This window comes from Camelina sativa, chromosome 9, assembly GCF_030686135.1.
Source record: "Camelina sativa cultivar CO46 ecotype springtype chromosome 9, ASM3068613v1".
Taxonomy (NCBI): Eukaryota; Viridiplantae; Streptophyta; class Magnoliopsida; order Brassicales; family Brassicaceae; genus Camelina; species Camelina sativa.
The window spans coordinates 43,296,118-43,317,512 of record NC_141888.1 but is presented as its reverse complement, the minus strand read 5'-3'; the positions used below and the strand labels follow the sequence as shown (position 1 = coordinate 43,317,512).

Sequence of the window (21,395 nt, the reverse complement as noted above, 5' to 3'; positions counted from 1 at the left end):
GTTGGTCACATCCTCTTTTCTATTTGGCATGCCACTATTGCTACCATTTTTATGTTGTTAATAACCAATCATAGTCTAAGTTTTATTGGTAGCCTTTGGAGAACTAATACATATATTCAAGCTATATATATGGTCCATATACTCTTGACAGTTTTGTGAGTGGCTACCTGATTCTCTTTCGTAGACAGTTTGATACTCTTTCATGAATTATGTTAGATATAATGTTTGTTGACCGACGTTCAATTAAGAATTTAAGGTTTTTTTTCTTATAATGTAAAACTTGGTAAAATAATCATCCGTTCCTTATGTTACTATCCTTGGTAAAATACCAAACTTTTGTGGCTAACATGCATGGTTACTTACTTGCCTACTCGCTAAATCTTTTTCTAACAACAACATCGTGTCATCGTCTGATGGTCTTGATACAACAATACATCAACATAAAATAGTTGCAAGGCTAGAGATCTAACCCGGTCGAGTGAACATTATTAGCTTTTGTGGTTTACACGTTGACCACCTATTACATTCTTCTTGTAACTTCTATAGGGCGATATATCCTATAAAGTTCTAAAAGTAATTCTTTAATAATAGTTTTTTTTTGAAATTTTGGATATTGTGATGTATATATGTAGATCCGTTAACGTCCTAAACACAAGATCGTATCTTGCTTTTTTTTCATATAGTATATAATAATGTTAACCACATTAAAATAAGTAAGCACGAGTTTCATTGATCAAAGACAGCCACGAGATTCATGAGCTATGGATTTGTATGAAACGTTAAATTCCTAGTCAGATTCAACCTCCTCAGTTTAGAAAAATAATTCTTCAACCATTATTCAAGACCTTTAGTGCTTAATTAATTAGCGGTTTCAAAGTGATCAAGAAAATGAGGGTCAATTTTATGAGTTATGTATTATGATTCAGGTTCCAAAGCATGCCTAAAATCAGGGTTTGACTAGAAGAAGTGTACAAAAGAAAAATGGAAGAGAAAGTGGAATCAAGGGACAAGTGTAAGCTGAAACTGACAATTTAGGAGAAATGAGTTAAAGTAACGGTTGTTTTTTTTTTTTTTTTTTTTTTTTCTTGTTGTGACAGAAGACAGTTACGACTCTGGACGGTTGGTTGAAGAGACTGATCCTGATAGGGTAGTAATATGCAGGACGACAAAAAAAAAAAAAAAAAGGCCCTGAAAGCATAAAACCAATGAAAGCCTAATTTGAAGTCTTTGCATCAGACTCTTTGTTTCACATTCATCTAAAAAATGACTCAGAGAAACGTTTTACTACTCTGAACCAACTATAAAGGTTATATAGTCTGGATGGGAAGAAAAGGAGAGTGAAGGTTGATGGGGTCAAACAACAAGGATTTGCAAAGGCAAGGGAAGAACAACAAGCTGCTGACTCCAAGCCGGTCCTTGAAGGAGACGAGATCGAGGTTATACATAATAAGGCGATGCCTGGTGATGCTGCTCTGTTGGAGAGAGCCTCGTGAGTCGTGAGTAAGAATTTTGTTTGGCATCATATATCCTAACACAACATTGGTATATGTATGCTACTACGTACTGCATAAGAAGAAGAAGTGTAGGAGTGTGTAAATTGAAACAAGCTAGTAATTCTCTGTTCCACACAGTAGACGACCTACACATTGGTTTGATGAAGAAAAAGTTGTGGAAGGCCGTGGAGGACAACAAAAATATAGCGTGTCATTCATATATAAACTCTCTTAACGTGAAGATGTACAATTGAATTGATGGTGGGCATTTCCATGCGTAGTTTTAGTTATCATGTTTTTATTATTAGACTTTTTTCCACTATATATATGAAAGGAATCAAAGAGTAGTGATTCTTTAAGCTCTCTCTAAGTTAGTCTCAGTCCAAATCTAATCAATCAAGGAAGGAACAATATTCAACAACTATGTTTATACATGCCTAAGTTTGATTAAGTTAATAATACATATATATATACTCTAGTTTGTTAATTAAGAGGATCAAGAAAACACATTAATTATTTACTTACTTGTAAAACACTAGCTAGGATTACTATCTATATAATTGGCACACTATGAAAAAGGTATCATAGACTTGTTTCTGTGGAGGCTAAGAAAGAAACACCACACGAGAAGGCGTAGTAAGTAAGTAAGTAATGGAGAGACGATCATAACATTTACTAGTAAACTGATCGATCCGTTACAAAAAAAAGTCAATAGGCGGAGACGACCAAAGTGACAATAATTAAGTCCACCCAAAACGGTACCGTTTTTACTAAACCCAAATAAAACCTTTTTTTTTTTTTGTTTCCCGATCTCTCTCCCTCGAGATTATGTCCGACCCGGTTATCCTCCAATCGGGTCACACCTTCGATCGAGTCTCAATCCAACGGTGGATTGATTGACTCAAGCAACCGAACTTGTCCAATCACTAAAAGCTCCCGTTATCAGAAACCCCTTGTCTGATTCTGTTCCTAATCACGCACTTCTCGTAGCTTAATCTCAAACTTGGCTCATGTGGACTCAACAAGAACACTCTCAACAGTCTCAATCCCAAAGCTTTAATCTCCACCCTCGTCTCTCGATCGTCTTCTAATGCATCAAAGCTCGAGTCTTTGAGCCGCCTTGTTCGTCTCACGAAGCGAGACTCGTTAATCCGGAGGAAAGTTACTGAATCAGGAGGCGGTTCGTGCGGCTTTGGATGCGGAGATTGATTGCGACTGCGATTGCCTCATCCACGGCGAAGAAGATAGCTTTCCCCCGAGGAATAGGAAGAGGATCTGCTTCTGCTGCTCGAGCTTTTTCTTGTTACCGAGAGAAACTGAGAGCTGGGCTTCAACTTCATCACTCCTTGAGGTTTGAAGATGCGCTTGATTTGTTCTTTGAGATGGTTCAGTCTCAACCCCTACCTTCCGTTGTTGATTTCACTAGATTGCTCACTGCTGTTTCCGATATGACAAGGTACGACACCGTCATCTATCTCTCCCAGCAGATGGAGCTTTTTGGTATTTCCCACGATCTCTACAGCTTCACCGTTCTGTTGCATTGTCTCTGCCGATGCTCTCGTCTCTCTCTTGCTCTCTCCCTTCTTGGCAAAATGATGAAACTTGGGTTTTACCCCAGCATTGTCACACTTGGCTCTCTCCTCCACGGATTCTGTCTCCGCAATAGATTCCACGAGGCCTTATCTCTCCTTGATTCCATGGCGAAATCGGGATACGAACCCAATGCTGTTATCTACAACACTCTCATTGATGGTCTCTGCAAGAACGGTCATCTCAATAACGCCTTGGAGGTTTTCAACATGATGGAAGACCAAAGGGATCTTGTTACCTACAACACTCTCTTAACCGGTCTTTGTTGCTCTGGTCGATGGGACGAAGCCTCTCGCCTTCTGAGAGATATGATGAACAAGAGAATTAACCCTGATGTTGTCACTTTCACTTCATTGATCGATGCTATTGCTAAAGCAGGCAACCTTTCCGAGGCTCAAGAGCTGTACAAGGAGATGATACAAGCAGCCTCTGTCGATCCTCCTAATACTGTCACTTATAACTCACTCATCAATGGGCTTTGCATGCAGGGGCATCTATATCACGCCAAAAGAACATTTGATCTGATGCCAAGCAAAGGTTGCTTCCCAAACGTGGTGACATATAACACTCTCATTAATGGTTTCTGCAAGTATAGGAGCGTGGATTACGCGATGAAACTCTTCCAAAGGATGTCTCTTGAAGGATTGGTTGGGGACACATTCACTTACAACACTCTTATCCAAGGTTATTGTCAGGTTGGTGAACTTGGAGCTGCACTAAACGTATTCAGCTTGATGGTGTCTTGTCGAGTGACTCCTGATATTATAACCCACTGCATTCTGTTACATGGTTTTTGTGTTAACGGGGAGATTGAAAACGCACTGGCCAAGTTCGATGATATGAGAAGAAGTGAAAAGTGTATTGGTGTTGTTCCATATAACATCATGATTCACGGGTTGTGCAAGGCGGATAGAGTGGAAAAAGCTTGGGAATTATTTTGTGAGCTGCCTTTCCAAGGAGTGAAGCCTGATGCTAGAACATACACTACAATGATATTGGGATTGTGTAAGAATGGGCCAAGGCGTGAAGCGGATGAGCTGTTTAGAAAAATGAAACAGGATGGGATCATATGCCAATTGAATGGCCCTTTAGGAGGAGAGTAGATATCATTTTTGGAAATGTAAAATGTGTGATGAAGCATGTAGAAACCTGAACTGATTTTAGCATTCTGTATATAATAAGACTTTGTATGTGTATGTATGTATATGATGATGACCAAACTCTTGAGTTGTTAGAAACCATCTCTATACAAATTGTAAAATTTTGTTTTGTAAGCAACACTTGATTGATTGATAGTGTTTATACAGTACTTGATCTCTTTATAAGTTGTCTGATTGGAATTTGAAGACAATTTTAAAGTTAATTAAAGGGAAGGTGAAGTTTCAAAACGCTGCCGTTTTAGGTAAGGAGACCTTATTGTTGTTATTCAGTGACTTCATCACTCTGATCGGCGGATCAGGTCGTCGTCGTCGTCGTTGATAGTGATAGGGTTCGGCGCACTGTTTGAGAGAGAGAGAGAGAGAGAGAGAGAGAGAGAGATTGGGAACGAAGCCAATCTAGTTAATTTTGGATGCCGAGATTAATTCCGATAGCGTCTTCGTCAACGGTGAAGGGGTTGCTTCGTCGGCATTATATTCTTCGGGAGAGAGGTAACAACAATCCGGAGAAGACGACTTGTCCCTCGATTAGTTCTCGACCTTTCTCCGGCGGTGCGAGTCGTCATCATCATCATCATCATCATCATCACTACCGAGAGAGATTGACAAGTGAGCTTCTTAACTCTATAAAGTTTGACGATGCGCTCGGTTTGTTCTGTGAGATGCTTCAGTCTCGTCCCATTCCTAACATTGTTGATTTCAGTAGAGTTTTGACTGCCATAGCTAAGATGCGCAAGTTCGATATCGTCATCTACCTCTCTCAGAAGATGGAACTCTTTGGAGTTTCACACGATCTCTATAGCTTCACCATTTTGATTCATTGTTTCTGTAGATGCTCTCGTCTCTCTCTTGCTCTTGCTCTTCTTGGTAAGATGATGAAGCTTGGCTTTCACCCCACTATTGTCACCCTTGGCTCTCTCCTCCATGGCTTCTGTCTCCGCAACAGATTCCACGAGGCTGTTTCTCTCGTTGACTCCATGGCCGGATTGGGATTCCAACCTAATGTCGTCATCTACAACACTGTCATCAATGGTCTTTGCAGAAACAGAGATTTGAGTAACGCCCTCGAGATATTCCACGGGATGGAGAAGAAAGGAATCCCACCTGATGCTGTTACTTACAACACTCTGATCAGTGGCGTTTGTAACTCTGGTAGATGGAACGACGCTGCTAAGCTTCTCAGAGATATGCTCAAGAGGAACATCGATCCTAATGTTATCTTTTTCAGTGCGCTCATCGATGCGTTTGTGAAAGAGGGTGACCTTTTGGAGGCTAAAAGCTTCTACAAGGAGATGATTAGAAGATCTGTAGATCCTAATATCTGCACTTACAATACACTCATCAATGGGTTTTGCATTCACGGTCGTCTAGGTGACGCCAAACATTTGTTTGATCTTATGGTAAGCAAGGGCTGTTCCCCGGATGTGGTGACCTATAATACTCTCATTAATGGGTTTTGTAGGTCTAAGAGGGTAGAAGATGGGATGAAACTCTTTTGTGAGATGACTCATCGAGGATTGGTTGGCGATGCATTCACTTACAACACTCTTATCCACGGTTATTGTCAAGCGGGCAAACTTCACGTTGCACAAAAGGTTTTCAATCGGATGGTTGATTGTGGTGTGCCTCCTGATATTGTTACCTACAACATTTTGTTAGATTGTCTATGTAATAACGGCAAGATAGAGAAAGCGTTGGTGATGGTAGAGGATCTACACAAGAGTGAAATGGTTGTTGATATTATTACGTATAATATCATCATTCAAGGGATGTGCAGAACTGGTAAGGTGAAAGAGGCTTGGTGTTTATTTCGTAGCCTCACACTCAAAGGAGTGAAGCCTGATGCTATAGCATACATTACAATGATATCAGGGTTGTGTAGGATAGGCCTACGGCGTGAAGCAGACAAGCTCTGTACAAGAATGAAAGAAGATGGGTTTATGCCAAGTGAACACATCAATAATGAGGCACTTAGAGAAGATCACTACACAAGCGTATCAGCTGAACTCATCAAAGCAATTCATGAGTAAAGCAGTCTGCCAAGTTGCTTAAGACAGTAAAAGCAAGGTCATCGATTTTGATGGGAGACTGGACAAACTTTAAAGTTAGGTAAACAACTCCAAAGCCATTTTGTTGATTTGCTTTGGGAAAATTAAAAGGTCTGGTGGGGAAAGAAGCTCTCTAACGCATAGATAAGTTGTAGTGTACATGTTGTATCTTTCATAAGCACATTTGTAGCATATACCAACATATACTGATCTGCCATTCTGTAATTTTATGCTTGTGCTGTGTTGGATAAACCCAAGTAACAAAATAAGAATTTTGACCTTATGATCTCTTATATGCAATCACGTTTCACTGTTAGATCCCTATATGAAGCACAAATGTTATATAATGTTGCCATCAACCCTTTCTTTTTAATACTTTTGCATACAAATTTGGCCAACATCCAGAACATACCATCAGAAACATCAACTAGATATCTTCCAGCTAGATCCACAACATCCAGAACGGATGATGCGGAAGCAGTGCCGAGATGATGACTTGGGAGAGGGATCGTACGGTGTAAATTGATCGTCACGCATCACGTTTTGGTGAATGATTTTATGATCTTACTCATTTTTTTTTTTATCTTTTTCTTAATTGGTTATAGTTTTGACGAAAGCGAAAGCCCTAAACTTAGGCGAAAGCCCATTTCATTAAGTGAACTTTTATCTAGAAAAAACTTTTTGTCAAACGATTATTGACTTACCCAACAAGATCGATGACATATCTATTCACTAATTCATAGCAAAAGAAAAGCAAAGACAATATCTCTCTTAGTTCATCACAGCTGTGGTGATTGCGTGCAAATCAAATGAGTCAACCAGCTTCTTTAGTACAGATGTAGCCTCCAGGTACAACAACAGAGCTAGAACCACAGCAGTAACGGCTGTACCTTTGAGGCAACCACTTCCACTTCCTCCTTCAGTGATGTTTTTTTCGTTCTAAAAGCATCACAGGTGTTAAGTCAGAGATGAAACTACAACTGAGTGGAGGGTGAAATAAGTTATCTTAGGAGAGTAAAGAGGCATTACCTTTAGCCTGATGCTCTTCATAGTTCGTTTGAGAGTTAAAGTATGATGATATAGTTTGAGGGAATGATCCTAGCTTGTGCCCCTGCAGCTGCCCTTTTACGTGCTTCGGCAAGGGCTTTTTGGGCTCTTCGACCCGCTGCTCTTTCTGCACGCTCTCGGGCAGCCTTCCTAACAGCATCTCTCTGAACTTCCGCATGAGCTTCAGCGGCTGCTCTTTCACGTGCTTCCCTTGTAGCCCTGTTAGTTCTCTGTCGTGGAGCGCTGTTTGGTCTAGAAACCGAATTAAAAAAAGGAGTCAAGATCACTGTTATTTTCTAGCTGCTGTTTACCTTTAGCTTGTCCGGCTGCCCTTTCCACAGCAGCTCGTTCTGCCCTAACACCTGCTTCCTTCTCCCGCGCTTCAGCATTCGCCCTTTCTCTAGCTTCTGCTGCAACTTTCTCAGCCTTTACTCGTGCCCCTGCAGCTGCCCTTTCACGTGCTTTAGCATGGACTCTTGGAACCGCTGCTCTTTCACGTGCTCCCCTTGTAGCCGCCCTCTTTACTGCTCGTCTTGCCAACACTCTTTACCATTCTCTCTCCTTCTCCTGGGCTTTTCCCATCTCAGCCCTTTCAGGCTCCAATCTCACTTGCTTTTCTCTAAGTTCCCTTCCACATCAAATAAATGCAGATCAATACTATCACCCGCAATATAACCCTTCTCTATATTGATGAGGTGGCAGAATAAAAATCTTGTTGTTTTGAGGGAAAAAACGACAAAACATTAAAATTTATTTATTTTTAATTAAAAAAATAATTATATCTTTGTCTTCTTCCTCCATCTCTGCAAGTTCCTCACTCGATTACGATTGCAATTCTTAGATTCCAAAATTGTTTCCTTATATTTAAAATTCGTCTTCTCTCTCGTTGTTTTCTTAGATCGAAAGTTATAGGAAAGAAACTTAAGGATCCAATCAAGTGCTTTATGAAGATAATCTTTTTCTAAAAAAAAAAAAAGAATTAATGGATGTTGATGTCGACTGTACCGGACAGCTGGAGATGAGATCGCTGCTGGTGTGGAGAACGTGAACACTGGTAGTTGTGAGAATACAATTTAATTTTTCTTTTCTTAATTGCAATTTAGTTTCTTCTAATTTTTTAAGATCGTTTTAATTAGAAAACTAAGAATATTGAAGAGAACTTCTATCTTTGATATACGGTCTATCAAGAATGAGAATAAGGGTATCAAACTTATTTTTCCTGAATTAAAAGCTATTATAAGGTTATTATCCTTTGGTTTTTTGGGTTATGACCGCAGATAGCAGATCCCCAAGAGACGAGAAGCATCTTGAGGTCTTGGGTTACTTCAATCCTTTGCCAAGTGATTAACAGAACAAAAATGTATTCCTTTGTGGTGTGAAGTTGATTTTTTGATCTCTTAGCATCTCTCGGTTTGTGTGTGCAGGCGAGGACGGTTGTATGAGAATGGGTCTGAAACTCGATTGTTTAAGTTAGCTCTAGATAATATCAGTCATGGTTTAGCTTGGCTGCCTTTGAAAATCTTAGTGTCCAGTGAGGAACTTGCAGAGATGGAGGAAGAAGACAAAGATATAATTATTTTTTTAATTAAAAATAAATAAATTTTAATGTTTTGTCGTTTTTTCCCTCAAAACAACAAGATTTTTATTCTGCCACCTCATCAATATAGAGAAGGGTTATATTGCGGGTGACTTTTGAGATGATAGTATTGACCTGCATTTATTTGATGTAGAAGATATTCTTGCAAAAAAAAATTAATTGGAGGATTTTTTCGCACAAAACCCAAAGAAAAAACTACCACCGGCACCATCAGAGATAGTTGTAAGAAACCACAAGGGTTAAAATCTTTCAAATTCAAGAATTGTTTTTGCTCATGTACAAAAGATACCTGAAAACAAAAAGAGAGAATATCTTACCATGGAATCTGAGCTGAAAGCTTTGTAGAAACGTGGAGGAAACTGGAAATCAGTGGCAGCCAATGAAGAGGAGGAGTTGTTAGATCTGTGCTTCAAAAGAGAGAGAGAAAAACTAAGAACAGAGAGAGAGAGAGAGAGAGAGAGAGAGAAGACTTGGTAAATAGAAAAAGTAAGGTAAAATTGTAAGAGAGAGTAGTACGTTGAAGATGAGTCAAATCAACGTTTAAGTTTTTTGCAGAGAAAGAGATAGTACAATCCTCAGTCCCTCGTATTCTGCGTGACATTTTCAAAATATTTGTTTTCTTCTTTTAAACGATTCGATCTCCCAAAGTTTAAACCTATGCTACTCATCCTCACAGACCGTATAAGTAGATCTCTTTTAAGTTTTAAGTGACATTCGATTTTTTTTCAATGCATCCAACAAGGAGAAAAATACAGTAAGGCAATTGGAAGCATTTTATAGTTTGACATACATTGTAGGTCTCCATCACTCTACTGGTGAACTCGAATCATCCCAGCTCATTGGAGCATTGCTCGATGCCAAATCATCAGAAGCGCCAGTCGGATTCCACCTTTTCTTCCCTTTCAAGCTAATTCTTCTCCCTGATCACTCTATCAATTATCTCTTCCCTGCCAATAGGTTCTCTTTATTATATGCAAAAAAAAAAAAAAAAATGGAATGGGTCTCAGGGCTCGGAACAAAAGAGTTTCAAAGAGAAAAAAAGTCTAAATGTAACAACACCTAGTAGCAACCGGGACTGTGTCAAATAAATGCTATTATACTACCAGTACAAATATTTACTTTGTGATTAATGAGAGATACAATTGATTCCCAGCTCTCTCTTTCACACAGCTGATACAAAATATTTACAGAATCAATAACGTACTATTAAGTAGTAACAATCCCCTTAGCAATAGTATATCTTAAAAAAAGCAATAGCTGACCTGATCTGCCCAAGCCGAATCTTCTTTCTTCTGTATCATGCACAACTCATCTCTGCACCCTGCAACGTACTCGCGGTTCTAATGGAAGTGACATAACCTCGTTAGTAGCAAACTCCATGGGTGCCGTAACCTCCAAAGAACACAGCTCTCCAGATTGACATGATATGATATCTCTGAACCTGGAAGCAAATTTGGGGTGGAGAAGAGCTAATCATTTGTTGCTGGGTCAACTAGTTTCTCAGGTTGTCTCAATACTTGGACTTTGCCCACCACACTTCTTGGGTTTCTTCACTGGAGGGAGGGCGAGAGGACCCAGTCTTAACCGAGCACCACCTGCTTCTTCCTTTAATTCTGCATCTCTACTCTTCACTGGTGTCTTTTTTTTGCGTGATATACTAGGACCATATTGTGCAATGGTGACTTCATTTACTAGCTCTGTCTTCTCTGTGTCCTTAACATTACATCTTAAGCCACGATTACTTGGATCCAGACTCAACCAAGGACTGTTTGGAGAATCCTTGCCTAGTTCTTTGCCAGAATCGACATCTGTTGACGCTATTTCTACCGCAGAGCTTCTGTTATCCTGTGAATGGAAAAGTTAATCACCACGACCATCCACAAGCCAAATAACTACACAACAAAAACAACGATATCTATATATTTACTGGAAATTAGGATCCATATATGCTTGAATCCTATTGTCATAGTGCTGCTCTCTGAGGCATATTGGCATATTGTACATAACTGACAAAAGAACCACAACTTACCTTATCTTGCATTTCAGTGATTTCTTCGCATTCTGAGCCTTCTTCTCCTTCAGAATCAGCCATCTCTTCACACTCAAACTCAACATGTTCTTCTTCCATCATCTCTTCGTCAGAGTCACTTAATTCCTCCTGCTCCATCACTATACCTAGATTAGACTGATCACCCATTTCGTCAATGCATCTACTAATATTATCACTTGGTGCAGTTGATCCAGGCACTTCAGAGCCGTCATTACGTTGAGTCATGCAGGTGTCTGGAGCTTCTGAAATTTTTGCTGCTGAGACACTACCACGATTATTTACCTTAGAAGAGCTCGGACTTAGATAGATATCTAAGTTCACATCTTTACCATGTTTGCTAGAGCTTAAAGATTTCAAGCTGACATCATTACGACCAGCACCAGGGATTGAAGTGTGCTCAACAGCACCAGAAGTATCCTGAAGTTGACATAATTTCCCTTTCTTGCCAATGTCTGGGACTAAGTTCCCACGTCTACTAGTATGAAAAATACTTTCACACTGACTTCTTTGAAGAAGAGGATGAAAACAGCTGTCAACCTGTGCTGTCTCATGTTCGTTTGATGATGATTTTTTGAGGATTTCATCAGTTGAGTGATTGATTTGCTTTGGACTGTTGAAAAGACTTAGCAGCTGAGGTCGATTGTCAGAAAAGAAACTAAAACTAGAACCCCCTGGGTCTCTGTTTGGAGGGTAACATGTAATCTGTCCTTGCTCAGGGGTCCGGAACAATAAAGGATGCATTTGAAGATCTGAGTCATTGCTCTGCACACCCATCCCAGAGGAGCTCTCTGCAGGCACATCTTCCTGCAAATCTACCACCTTCTCGCTAGAGGGACCATTGTTATCCCTGTCAGCTGAAAAGCAAGGAGGTTCAATACCCAAATTTTCCCTCCCCGAAACATCTGATATGCCATCCTTAATGATACAAGTTTTGGAGGAGGTTTCAGACTGATTCTTCGCAAAAGCTGACTGCGAGATAACACGGACCGAAGATGGAAGGTTAACGGGAGGTAAATCAGGGGCTAGTCTCACAACACTTCTGTTGCATAGTTTTCGATTACGATATGGCCGCATACTTGTCAATGCTTCTGAGGCGCCGGGTACTGTACCAGATGTGTGGTGGTACAGAGGAACGAAAGACGGTGCAAGCCTCTGCGTACATGTCAGAATTTGGGCGCCACAAAGATCAGGTTTTGTAGATCCTTCAACGGTACATGTTTGTATTGACTCATGTCGATCACCGGGAACATCCTTTGCCTTGTCAAAGGAGTGCATAGGTGCAGAATAAAAGAGAGTTGGCATGCCAGGCCTCCAGTCTGCTAAAAATCCTTCATGTAGGTATGCCTCACCTGAACTCTCAACCAATTCATCTCTAACATGATATTCACTGGCTTTAGAAGCACCATGACGATCCTGCAACATGCGATGAAAGATGAGCAAAGCTAAATTACATTTTTTTTTTAGCAGAAACCCAAAATTAACATATTGAGTATAGATGAGTTGTATCATTTATGAGGTAACCACAGAATGAAAGACAGACCTCTTTTGAAGATGCCTGCTGCTCTCTGGACTTTCTGTTTGTATCATATAATCTCCGCTTCTCCTTCTTGACATCATCTAGCTTATATGACTTCTGAATTCCAAGGGCAGTGCGCAATTGTCGTGGCAGTGAGGATGGGTCTCGATGAGGCACGAAGAATTTCCACACAGACATCCAATCATATTTGAAGTACTTCAGCCCCTGAAGATTCAAATTTGTACTGAGCACCAAAGAACAATTCCCAATCAAAGATTGCAAAAGAATGTGCTTGTAAGAATTACCTCTTGTATACATACTATCTCTTGTGGAGTCAGGGGAGAGCTTTTCATCCTCAGAACTGCCTGTGGGTGGCAAAATTTACACATACACACTAGTTAGGGGAAACTCCTGCATAACCTTATAATTATGGTTGGAACATCCTTTTGGGGACAGAACAAAATATATTCATCTTTTGCCATCAGTCGGTGTCCGTCTTAAATTTGTAATGCTCATTTGCATAACAAATTTGTAATGCTCATTTGCATAACAAATTTGTAATGCTCATTTGCATAACGTATGTTCGGTTAAAAGCATAAAAGAACATTATCATATATAACAATGAGTTTTGAGTCAGATTTCTTTTATGTGCATGATAGAAATCATAAATTTGTAATGGTTTCACAGTGCTTATTTGTTAACAAACAAGTTCAGGGCCAATGAATTTACGGAGCCAGTAGGCAGACAGATAAGTATACAAATAAAAAGTTGATAAACTAAATCAAGCATATAACCGACCTTAATTGGATTTTCTGGGGCTTTAGATGATCTCCGGTTTTTTTTGCCTGACATAAATCTGAAACAAATACAAGTCGAACGTATTAGAAGAGACAAAGTCTTTTATTTCTTGATCATCAGCCTGGCTGATAAACACATGACATGAAAGCAGAAGAATGAAAGAACTAGATCATTTGCAACAGGAATTGCGTCGACGTGAAGTCTTAATATCTTCATATTTTTTATCTAAATACTTTAGAAAGTTGTGGTCAGAACAGCACTTATGAGAACTAAGATAATGAGAGCAATCTAATGAAAATACCAACTGATTACTTCATAACCCAAAAACAAACCATTCCTAGTTCTGCAGAAGTTCAGTGATGATTACCTGATGCTCGCCTTTACATGGAAGAAAGCGCTGCTTTATTGTCTTCCAGTCTGAGTTATATTCCATAATTCCAAGAGCCAGTAATCTGCGTTCAAACAGCACACGGAATAAATTATTGACTACATTAGTAGACTGGACAAAGAAAAAAAAGGAAAGGAACTGACTCATCCTCAGCATCAGTGAATAGGACCCGATTGGCGACAGCTACATGAGGTGGCTTGTGGGGATACAGCGATACTCTAAAAAACGGCAAAAATCTTTTAGCTAACTTGGCGATATCCTTGTGGACCAAGGCAACAGATTGCTTCTGGGCTGACTCAACAAGTGTAGCAGCTAACGTCTTCTTAGATTGCTGACGACCTGATGGCGACGACTTACTTGAACTAGGCGATGAAAGAGGATTGTTTACAATCTCACCGCCAACTTCTTGGTGAGGAAGTGTAAATAGTGGCACTCTTTGAGATGAAGCATCAAAACCGGATTCTACTTGACACCGTCGATAGTCTTGAACAGCTACAATGGTTCAATAATCAAAGAGAATTATATTGCGTAAACAGATAAGAAAACATAGAGAGATATAGCACCCTACTTTATTAACCAATAACGTACCATCAGAAACATCAACTAGATATCTTCCAGCTAGATCCACAATATCCAGAACGGATGATGCGGAAGCAGTGCTGAGAGGATGAATTGGGCGTGAAAGATATCCTTGGTGTTGTTTGAGCATCTCAGATAGAAGTCTTTGGACTTGCGTTCCAATGTGCTGGCGTGAATGATCCAGCGCACAAAGAGAGTACACTTGGATAAGAAGTTGAAGGTGATCGTGAATCAAACAATGCAGTTCTCCCATTTGGGCTTGACTGAAGCCATTTGTTGTCCTGTATTCTGAAGATGAAGCAACTGCTTCAGTAGCAGAAAACATTCTAGCAGGTGATGCAATGGGTAAGATAGGTACAAGAGGGCGTAATAATCTGCCAGCCTGTTCAGGAGAACTGTTCTTTTGGTGAGCGGAGATGTTGTTGTTAAGCTGTCTCTTCTGCCTAGTCACGGGGCGTCGCTTAGTGCTTTTCTTGTTGTCACCTGTGGTGACCTTTTCCGGGATAATATCCTCGTCATCAGTCTCCAGAGCTTCCTCAAGTTCAATCTCGAAGTCTAAATCGTTATCCTCATCATCATCATCGTCATCATCATTAGTTCCACCCTGTGCCAAGGGAGCCTCAGTATCACCGCTATGTAAAACAGCAGCGAGAAACTTGCGGTATTCTGCCTCATCGTCGACATTGGGAATATCATCCTCGTCATCGGTCTCCTGGAGAAAAGCCTCAAGATCATCAAGGGTGAAACTGGCAAGCGAATACCGAGCTCTAGTACGCTTGCAGATGGCATCCTCCTCCTCCTCCTCCTCCTCCCCCTCCTCAGTTGATGTAAAACGTTGTGTTTTCTGAGTTTGGATCATCATGTCACACAATTGATCTTCATTCGCATCTACTCTCCTCTCACCAGGCTCTTCTCTAACAAAGCCACCGGGGTCAAGAGAGTCCTCAGGGACTGGTTCTTCTTGACACGAGACATCATTATTACTTGGCATGGGGACATGGTCGTCCTTAAGGGAAACAGGAATGCTATTGACAATTTCACCATCAAGAGTCTCAATTTCAGAGCTCAAACTGGAAGAAGCTTCAAGGGAAGGAGTATCCTTAAGAAAAGGATTGAAATCAACATCTTCTTCCTCTTCTTCTTCTTCTTCTTCTTCTTCGTCATCATTATGATCCCGGAGGTCTCTATTGAGGGAAGACGGCTCAGAAATTAGGGTTTCTGATGATTTCATGACTCAAATCGATTAGGGTTCCGCTATCTATACATGACGACAATTGCAATTCTCAGACCACACAACACAACAGAACCAATCTATAATACTTAAAAAAAAGATCAATCCCCCTTTTAAGTCCTAAACACAACAGTAACACACAAAAAAAAAAAAAAGGCCTTTTTAACACAGAGAAAGGATTTAGAGCGAAACCGCAGGAGAAGAAAACGTGACTGGGAAGAATTAAACTAATGGCTGAGAGATTAGATTCAATTTCTCTCTTCTCTCTTCTCTTTTTTTTTTGGGGACCTCCTCAGAAAGAACAAACCAGTCGGGTTGAGCGAGCCGGGTCGGATTCGTCGTAACTCCTTCTTTCTTATTACCTTTTTTTTTTCTCTCTCTCTTTAATACTAACTCTACAGTACTACTACCAAAACGGGCTTCAGTAAATTGATAGCAATTACTTTACCTTAATCCAAATTAAACATGTGGACATGTGGGCTCAGTACTACTACAAAAACGGGCTTCATTAAACATGTGGGCTCACGATGAGAGAAAAAAAAACGAAAAGTTGTGTTTGGGCCTAAATAAAACATCGTATAAAATTCCTAGGCTACAGTACGTTAGTAAAATTCCTAGGTTGCCATTATTAAATTTGGCCCCAAAAGTATACGTTAACGGATGAGTCAAACAGTAAAGTGGACATTGGATGATTCAACTCCGTCCGTATATGCTTCTTTTACTTTTCAGTTTCAAGTAAACCTTCTTTTAAACACAATCAAAGCAAACTATAAATGGTTTAACAAACAAGTCAAATACGGTCTCGCCAAATCTCAGGTAAAAAAAGGACGACTGCTGACTGCTGTGTCCTATTGAGGCAAGTAAATAAAAACGAAACATGGATATGGGAAATATAATAAATGCAGTAGGGCGCAGCTTAAGATGAAGACTGGAGAAGTTTCTTGTAGTCATGGAAGGTTCCATGGAATGGTGTAATCCTGCCGTCTGACACAACCCATAGCTCATCCACACTTCCCGATATTAGATGCTCGTCGTGACTCACCTGCACAAACACACAAACAAACAAACAAGATTGATTGCTTCTTGTATTATGAATCTCTCAATAAACACCAACCCACGGTACACAGATTCATCTTTATTCTTGGAAAGCCAATTTCTCTAGTGGACAGGGATTGAGAGAGTACCATGCAAATACCGCCTTGGAATAACACTAGTCCTTGGATCAAAGCTTCCACAGCATCCAGATCCTGAGAGATTATATTATAGTTCCTACTTTTAGTAAACCGTAATCTAATCCTTCCTTATTAAGAAGATGCATGACTATATATTTATAGATGTAGCTTACAAGATGATTGGACGGCTCATCAAGCAATAACAAGTGTGGTTTCTTGAATGTTATCTTCGCAAATGCCACTCTGCTTTTCTGACCACCTAATTTCCCATTCGCACCCAAGAACATTAGTCAACGCCACTAACACATAATTCAACTAGTTCTAATTTCATTCTAGGGCTTGCATCCAGAATATTGCGGTTATACAACTCCAAACACCCGAAAGTACCTGATAAAGTGTACATGGGTTGCAGTGCAAGATTTCCAGTAACCCCAAGAGAACCCAAGTGACTTCTGAGCTTTTGTTCCGGTACTCCCTGCGACATCATATCAAAATACAAGTTAAGACATCTTGAGAAGCCGAGGGCATGTAGATGTTTGCTAACTGAAATTGTTCTTGTAACTTGTAAGACGTAGACAATTCTGTAAACACTAATATATGAAACTTTTTTTACCTCGATTATGACCTCAAGTTAATTGAAACATACAAATCAGAGGGATAATAGGGGAATGGGAACTTACAGGGTAGCAGCGCATCATATACAGAAGAGGATTTGAAGAAAGGTCTAGTCCATCCACATGGTGCTGACTAAAGACTGCAACTCGAACCTGCAAAAGGATATCAAAACACCATATCAGAGCCATCAAACTAAGCAATTACACTTAACAGAGCAGAAAAACAAGCAATCAGAAACCTAGGTTATGTAACCTAAGATTTAATAATATTGTTCTCAAAGAAAAATTTAAATATCAATGCTTCTAAAGAATCCAACTCCTTTTAAACCTAGATAGGGTTTTCATTATTTAAGGTTTTCTAAAAGGTCATCCCATATGTTCCACAGGGACAGTGTTCAATTTGTTGTTCAGGGAAAAGAGTAGTCTTCTGCCATACCTTAGCAGAACGGAAAACTGTTCCAGAGCTTGGTTGCAGATCCCCAGAAATAAGTTTGAGAATAGTTGATTTACCAATACCATTGGGTCCCACCACTGCAAACCGACGAGAAAACCATATATAATAGAGTTTAAAATGCTGGGAAGAACCTCAAAAAATTAAGTTCTAAATGTTCTTCGATGCTATGCGTATTGGTATCCACATATGATAGATGAATGTGCGTATTGGTATCCACATATAAACATGTATCTTTAACCAAAAAAAAAAAAACATGTATCATCTGTGAGATCTCATAATAAAGGGAAATGGGGAGAGCCTTCTTACTTGCCATACGGCTGTCCAGATCTATTCCGAAATTTAGGTTCCTAAACAACAACGGACCACCAGGGTAGCCGAATGATGCATCACTGTAGAAAGAACGAGCAAGGACATTTAGCATGTTTATGTCTCGGTCGTTCCCAGACCAAAATTAGAAGTTTCTGTCAGATTCACACAGCTGGTTTATGGAAGATGACAAACCTAAAACTGATGATGGGAGGTCCAGGCTTATCGTCAGGAGTTGGGAATTCAAATTTATAGCTGCAACAGAAAGACAAGAGGTTAATGTATAAAAGGCAGGAGCTAAGAGTAAGCATTGAATCCTACTGCAGTAATTTTATCCAATATTAGAGTATAGCATCATTCCTAATATCAATTGAAAGTGATTTAGTATATATATAAGAGGGGCTTCCTTACTCGGGATCATTAATAACTTGATCCACATGAGCCAGTCGGTCCAATGCCTGTATCATAGACACAATAATATTAGAGCACCGCCGATGGGCAAAAGTTAATCACATAAATAGTTGTAACTGTTGACACCTTGATTCTTGACTGAACAAGAGACGCCCTCTTTGCATTGTAACGAAATTTATCAATGAACGCCTGTAGCAGAAAACAAGATGTCAAGCATCAAACTGAATCACCCATGTTCGAATACTGTTAAACAAACCAGAGACGAGTTGAAAACAGAATTCATGAGTTCACTTTTCAGAAAAAGAAAAGAAACCTGCATATGTGACCGTGACCGTTCACTTGATTCAAAAGCTTTTTGCTGATTTTTCACTTGTTCTTCCCTTGTTCTTTCGAAAATATCATAATTTCCCTTATAGGTACTTAGTTTTTGGTTTTGCAAATGGATGATGTCCGTGACCACCTGTAGCCAAAAACAAGTATTACGCATGTCCAGAGATATTGGGGAAATAATAACAGTATGGAGATCAATAGAGAAAAGATACCGTGTTCAAGAATTCCCTAGCATGAGAAACGACTATAAATGTTTTGGGCCACTTCGTTAGATATGTTTCTAACCATAAGACAGCATGGAGATCAAGATGGTTCTACCAAAAGAGAGGAAAATTATGTCAGAAAGCTTAATATATAAAGGATAGATTGATCTAAAAGGGAAAACAATTAAAAGAAAACACACCGTAGGTTCATCAAGCAACAACAAATCAGGCTCTATAAATAGAGCACGAGCAAGTGCAATTCGCATTCTCCATCCTCCTGAAAAAGTATTCGTAGCTTTCTTCTGCATTTCTGGAGTGAAACTTAGACCCTGAAAATGACGTAGAGAGCAACATCTGCAAGTTAGCTAACAGTACTCAAAGTTGAAGGCAACAAAAGCACATGCAAAGATGTCAACAGAAGATGGCACCCAAATCTAGCAATTTATATGCATTATGTGGTGATGGGTCACGACTTGCATCCAGATATGCATACCCTCTTGTTTCTATCTGTGCTACCAAACGAAAAACTCTAAAGGGCTTGCATCCAGATACGCATACCCTCTTGTTTCTATTTATGCTACCAAACGAAAAACTCTAAAGGGCTGCAGAAAATTTATAATAATAAAGCGCAACTTACAGCAAGGATACTAGCTGCCCGAGCCTCAGCAGTATAAGCATCAATTGCATCAAGTCTTTTGTATATTTCTTCAAGCCTTTGAGACATAAGATCTCCTTCAATTGTGTCTTTAGGCATTCCATCCTTAGCTGTGGGTTCTTCCATTTCTCTCTTCAGGTAACACAACAAGAGTCAACATTACCAGCAAAGACGGATGATACGAAAAGACAAAACACCTGAATGAGTAAATGGTAATACTAATTAGTAAACAAGCTTGATCTAACCTGCTTTGCGAGTATTTGAATCTCTTCTTCCAACAGCCTGGTTCTTTCAACATCAGTGTTAAGAACGCATTGTAAAGCTGTCGTCTTGTCACCAACCACTTCTTGTTCGACATGCAATATCTGGCAATTAGTAGGAATACCCTCAATAGCGTGCATAGCCATATACCTCAAAAAAGTTGTTTTTCCGGTACCATTACGTCCTACAAGGCCTGTAGAGTAACCCAAAGAGAAAAAGTTCCCATTAGTAAGCTAGATTGGATTAAAAAGAGAGCTAGAATAAATAATAAAAACCCACCGTAATGGCGTCCAAAAGAGAGGGTGATAGATCCATCGACAATGAGATCACGGCCTCCAACAGAAACATTAAAGTTATCCATATGAATATCTCTGATAGCGGAGCCACCACCAGTGTCATGATTGACACTGACAGTAGGCATCCCTGCTTTAGCGGCTTCCATTTCAGCAACATGCTGTTGATATTGTAGCTGCGAAAACAAAGAAACCAGTGTAAATCTCACAAAGTAGAAACAAAATAGAACAAAATGTCAACTACTAGAAAAGGGAATATGTCATTATAATTGAATACCTCTCTTTGGCGATCATCCTTTTTCTTTCTCCTCTCAATCTTAGCTAAGTCACGTTCCGTGAGCAAAGGACCATCCACAGGCTCAGGCTTCTTCTTCTTAACCGGTCCATCATCCATTCCATCGTTCATCCGCACAGGCATAGCAAGACTCCTTACAGTTGGTGTAGGCTTCACCAATCCATGCTTTCCAAACTTATCCGACAATTTGCTACAAACCTACACACCACATCCAGTTACAAAACTAAGCATTTCTTTATTAATATGACTATCTCAAAAAGCGAAACCTATTCTTCAAACCATTTCACCACAGATTTAATTAAATATTCCCACTCACAGAGAGACCCTAAAGAAAAAGAAAAAAAACGAATCTAGGATACAATAATTGAACTGAAGCAGCAAGGTCCGATGATTCGCTTACCAAACGGCACTCATCGAAATCGGAAACGCATTCAGCAGCGACGAGGAGCTCACCGACGGCATCAAAGGCACCTTCACCTTCCTCACCGAAGTCGAAATCCTCGTCGGCGAGGACATTGATGATGTAGTCCATGATCGGCTCGTCCACATCCTGGGCTCTGCGTCCGAGCACTTCATAGACCACCGAGCTCGCAACTTCTGTCATGGCGAAACACAGAAGCGAGAGAGAGGATTAACTTGCAAATTCCACAAAAACTGATTTTTTGATATCTCCTCGAGAGCCGAGAGGAGAGGGCGAAGGCGAACCCTTTACCTTTTTTGGTTGGTTTTTTAGGGCTATTTGGAACCTTCTGGCTCAATCAGAGACAACGGAGACTAAACCAAACAAACATAATGATCCCTTAAATTTAATTAAATATTTAATCCTCCTCCGGTTCACACCTTAAGGTCTTAACACATTTTAGCTCAGGGCCATTGTGGTGAAATCAATCATGTTTGGTACCCGAGT

General features: G+C 39.9%; 4 protein-coding genes, 2 long non-coding RNA genes and 1 pseudogene across 10 annotated transcripts; 4 read left to right on the top strand and 3 right to left on the bottom strand.

Moving 5' to 3' along the window:
* Window positions 1-1,347: 1,347 nt before the first annotated feature.
* LOC109126554 (small polypeptide DEVIL 12 pseudogene) lies at window positions 1,348-1,500 on the top strand (annotated as a pseudogene).
* An 821-nt stretch (window positions 1,501-2,321) lies between these two features.
* Window positions 2,322-4,321, top strand: LOC104714826 (uncharacterized). The gene is made up of 2 exons (XM_019229780.2): window positions 2,322-2,844; window positions 2,950-4,321. The coding sequence occupies exons 1-2, from the start codon at window positions 2,690-2,692 to the stop codon at window positions 4,184-4,186; spliced, it is 1,392 nt and encodes a 463-aa protein (XP_019085325.2). The 5' UTR covers window positions 2,322-2,689; the 3' UTR covers window positions 4,187-4,321.
* A 100-nt stretch (window positions 4,322-4,421) lies between these two features.
* Window positions 4,422-6,576, top strand: LOC104714825 (uncharacterized). Of its 3 annotated transcripts, none has more exons than XM_087464867.1 (2): window positions 4,445-6,022; window positions 6,113-6,576. In XM_087464867.1, exons 1-2 carry the CDS (start codon window positions 4,654-4,656, stop codon window positions 6,268-6,270), a joined length of 1,527 nt encoding a protein of 508 aa, XP_087320993.1. In that variant the 5' UTR covers window positions 4,445-4,653; the 3' UTR covers window positions 6,271-6,576. The 3 variants fall into 3 exon arrangements, with proteins under 3 accessions (XP_010430597.2, XP_087320993.1, XP_087320994.1); XM_087464868.1 differs by lacking the exon at window positions 6,113-6,576 and having other exon boundaries at window positions 4,445-5,611; window positions 5,703-6,022; XM_010432295.3 differs by having other exon boundaries at window positions 4,422-6,576.
* Window positions 6,577-6,909: 333 nt separating this feature from the next.
* On the bottom strand, window positions 6,910-7,963 carry LOC147939433 (uncharacterized). The gene is made up of 3 exons (XR_015566032.1): window positions 7,647-7,963; window positions 7,318-7,587; window positions 6,910-7,227 (listed from the first exon to the last, which is right to left on the bottom strand). It is a non-coding gene; the product is annotated as an uncharacterized LOC147939433 (long non-coding RNA).
* Window positions 7,964-8,138: 175 nt separating this feature from the next.
* Window positions 8,139-9,016, top strand: LOC147939432 (uncharacterized). Of its 3 annotated transcripts, none has more exons than XR_015566029.1 (3): window positions 8,139-8,389; window positions 8,613-8,647; window positions 8,760-9,016. It is a non-coding gene; the product is annotated as an uncharacterized LOC147939432 (long non-coding RNA). The 3 variants fall into 3 exon arrangements; XR_015566030.1 differs by having other exon boundaries at window positions 8,143-8,395; XR_015566031.1 differs by having other exon boundaries at window positions 8,175-8,389; window positions 8,613-8,675.
* A 992-nt stretch (window positions 9,017-10,008) lies between these two features.
* LOC104714822 (uncharacterized) lies at window positions 10,009-15,851 on the bottom strand. The gene is given in 9 exon segments (XM_010432294.3): window positions 10,009-10,777; window positions 10,962-12,395; window positions 12,523-12,723; window positions 12,804-12,863; window positions 13,297-13,338; window positions 13,340-13,354; window positions 13,664-13,748; window positions 13,828-14,176; window positions 14,273-15,851. Coding segments are annotated over 9 exon segments (3,753 nt in total). The 5' UTR covers window positions 15,495-15,851; the 3' UTR covers window positions 10,009-10,432.
* A 365-nt stretch (window positions 15,852-16,216) lies between these two features.
* LOC109124482 (ABC transporter F family member 3) lies at window positions 16,217-21,319 on the bottom strand. Its single transcript, XM_010432293.3, has 18 exons — window positions 20,889-21,319; window positions 20,471-20,686; window positions 20,180-20,369; window positions 19,885-20,093; window positions 19,622-19,771; window positions 19,185-19,313; window positions 18,994-19,095; window positions 18,765-18,911; window positions 18,578-18,640; window positions 18,452-18,498; window positions 18,236-18,295; window positions 18,041-18,123; window positions 17,717-17,811; window positions 17,347-17,433; window positions 17,054-17,141; window positions 16,840-16,925; window positions 16,679-16,741; window positions 16,217-16,536 (listed from the first exon to the last, which is right to left on the bottom strand). Exons 1-18 carry the CDS (start codon window positions 21,090-21,092, stop codon window positions 16,411-16,413), a joined length of 2,145 nt encoding a protein of 714 aa, XP_010430595.2. The 5' UTR covers window positions 21,093-21,319; the 3' UTR covers window positions 16,217-16,410.
* Between the last annotated feature and the right edge of the window lie 76 nt (window positions 21,320-21,395).

Excerpts from the sequence above, each read along its gene's own strand:
- LOC109124482 (XM_010432293.3), bottom strand. The coding sequence starts at position 21,092 with ATGACAGAAGTTGCGAGCTCGGTGGTCTATGAAGTGCTCGGACGCAGA. Across the intron at positions 18,499-18,577 it reads TTGTTCAGTCAAGAATCAAG|GCATTGGACCGACTGGCTCA; the intron begins GTGTCAACAGTT and ends TCTATGATACAG. Across the intron at positions 17,812-18,040 it reads TCTGGACAGCCGTATGGCAA|TGGTGGGACCCAATGGTATT; the intron begins GTAAGAAGGCTC and ends GTCGGTTTGCAG.
- LOC104714826 (XM_019229780.2), top strand. The coding sequence starts at position 2,690 with ATGCGGAGATTGATTGCGACTGCGATTGCCTCATCCACGGCGAAGAAG. Across the intron at positions 2,845-2,949 it reads CAACTTCATCACTCCTTGAG|GTACGACACCGTCATCTATC; the intron begins GTTTGAAGATGC and ends CGATATGACAAG.
- LOC104714825 (XM_010432295.3), top strand. The coding sequence starts at position 4,654 with ATGCCGAGATTAATTCCGATAGCGTCTTCGTCAACGGTGAAGGGGTTG.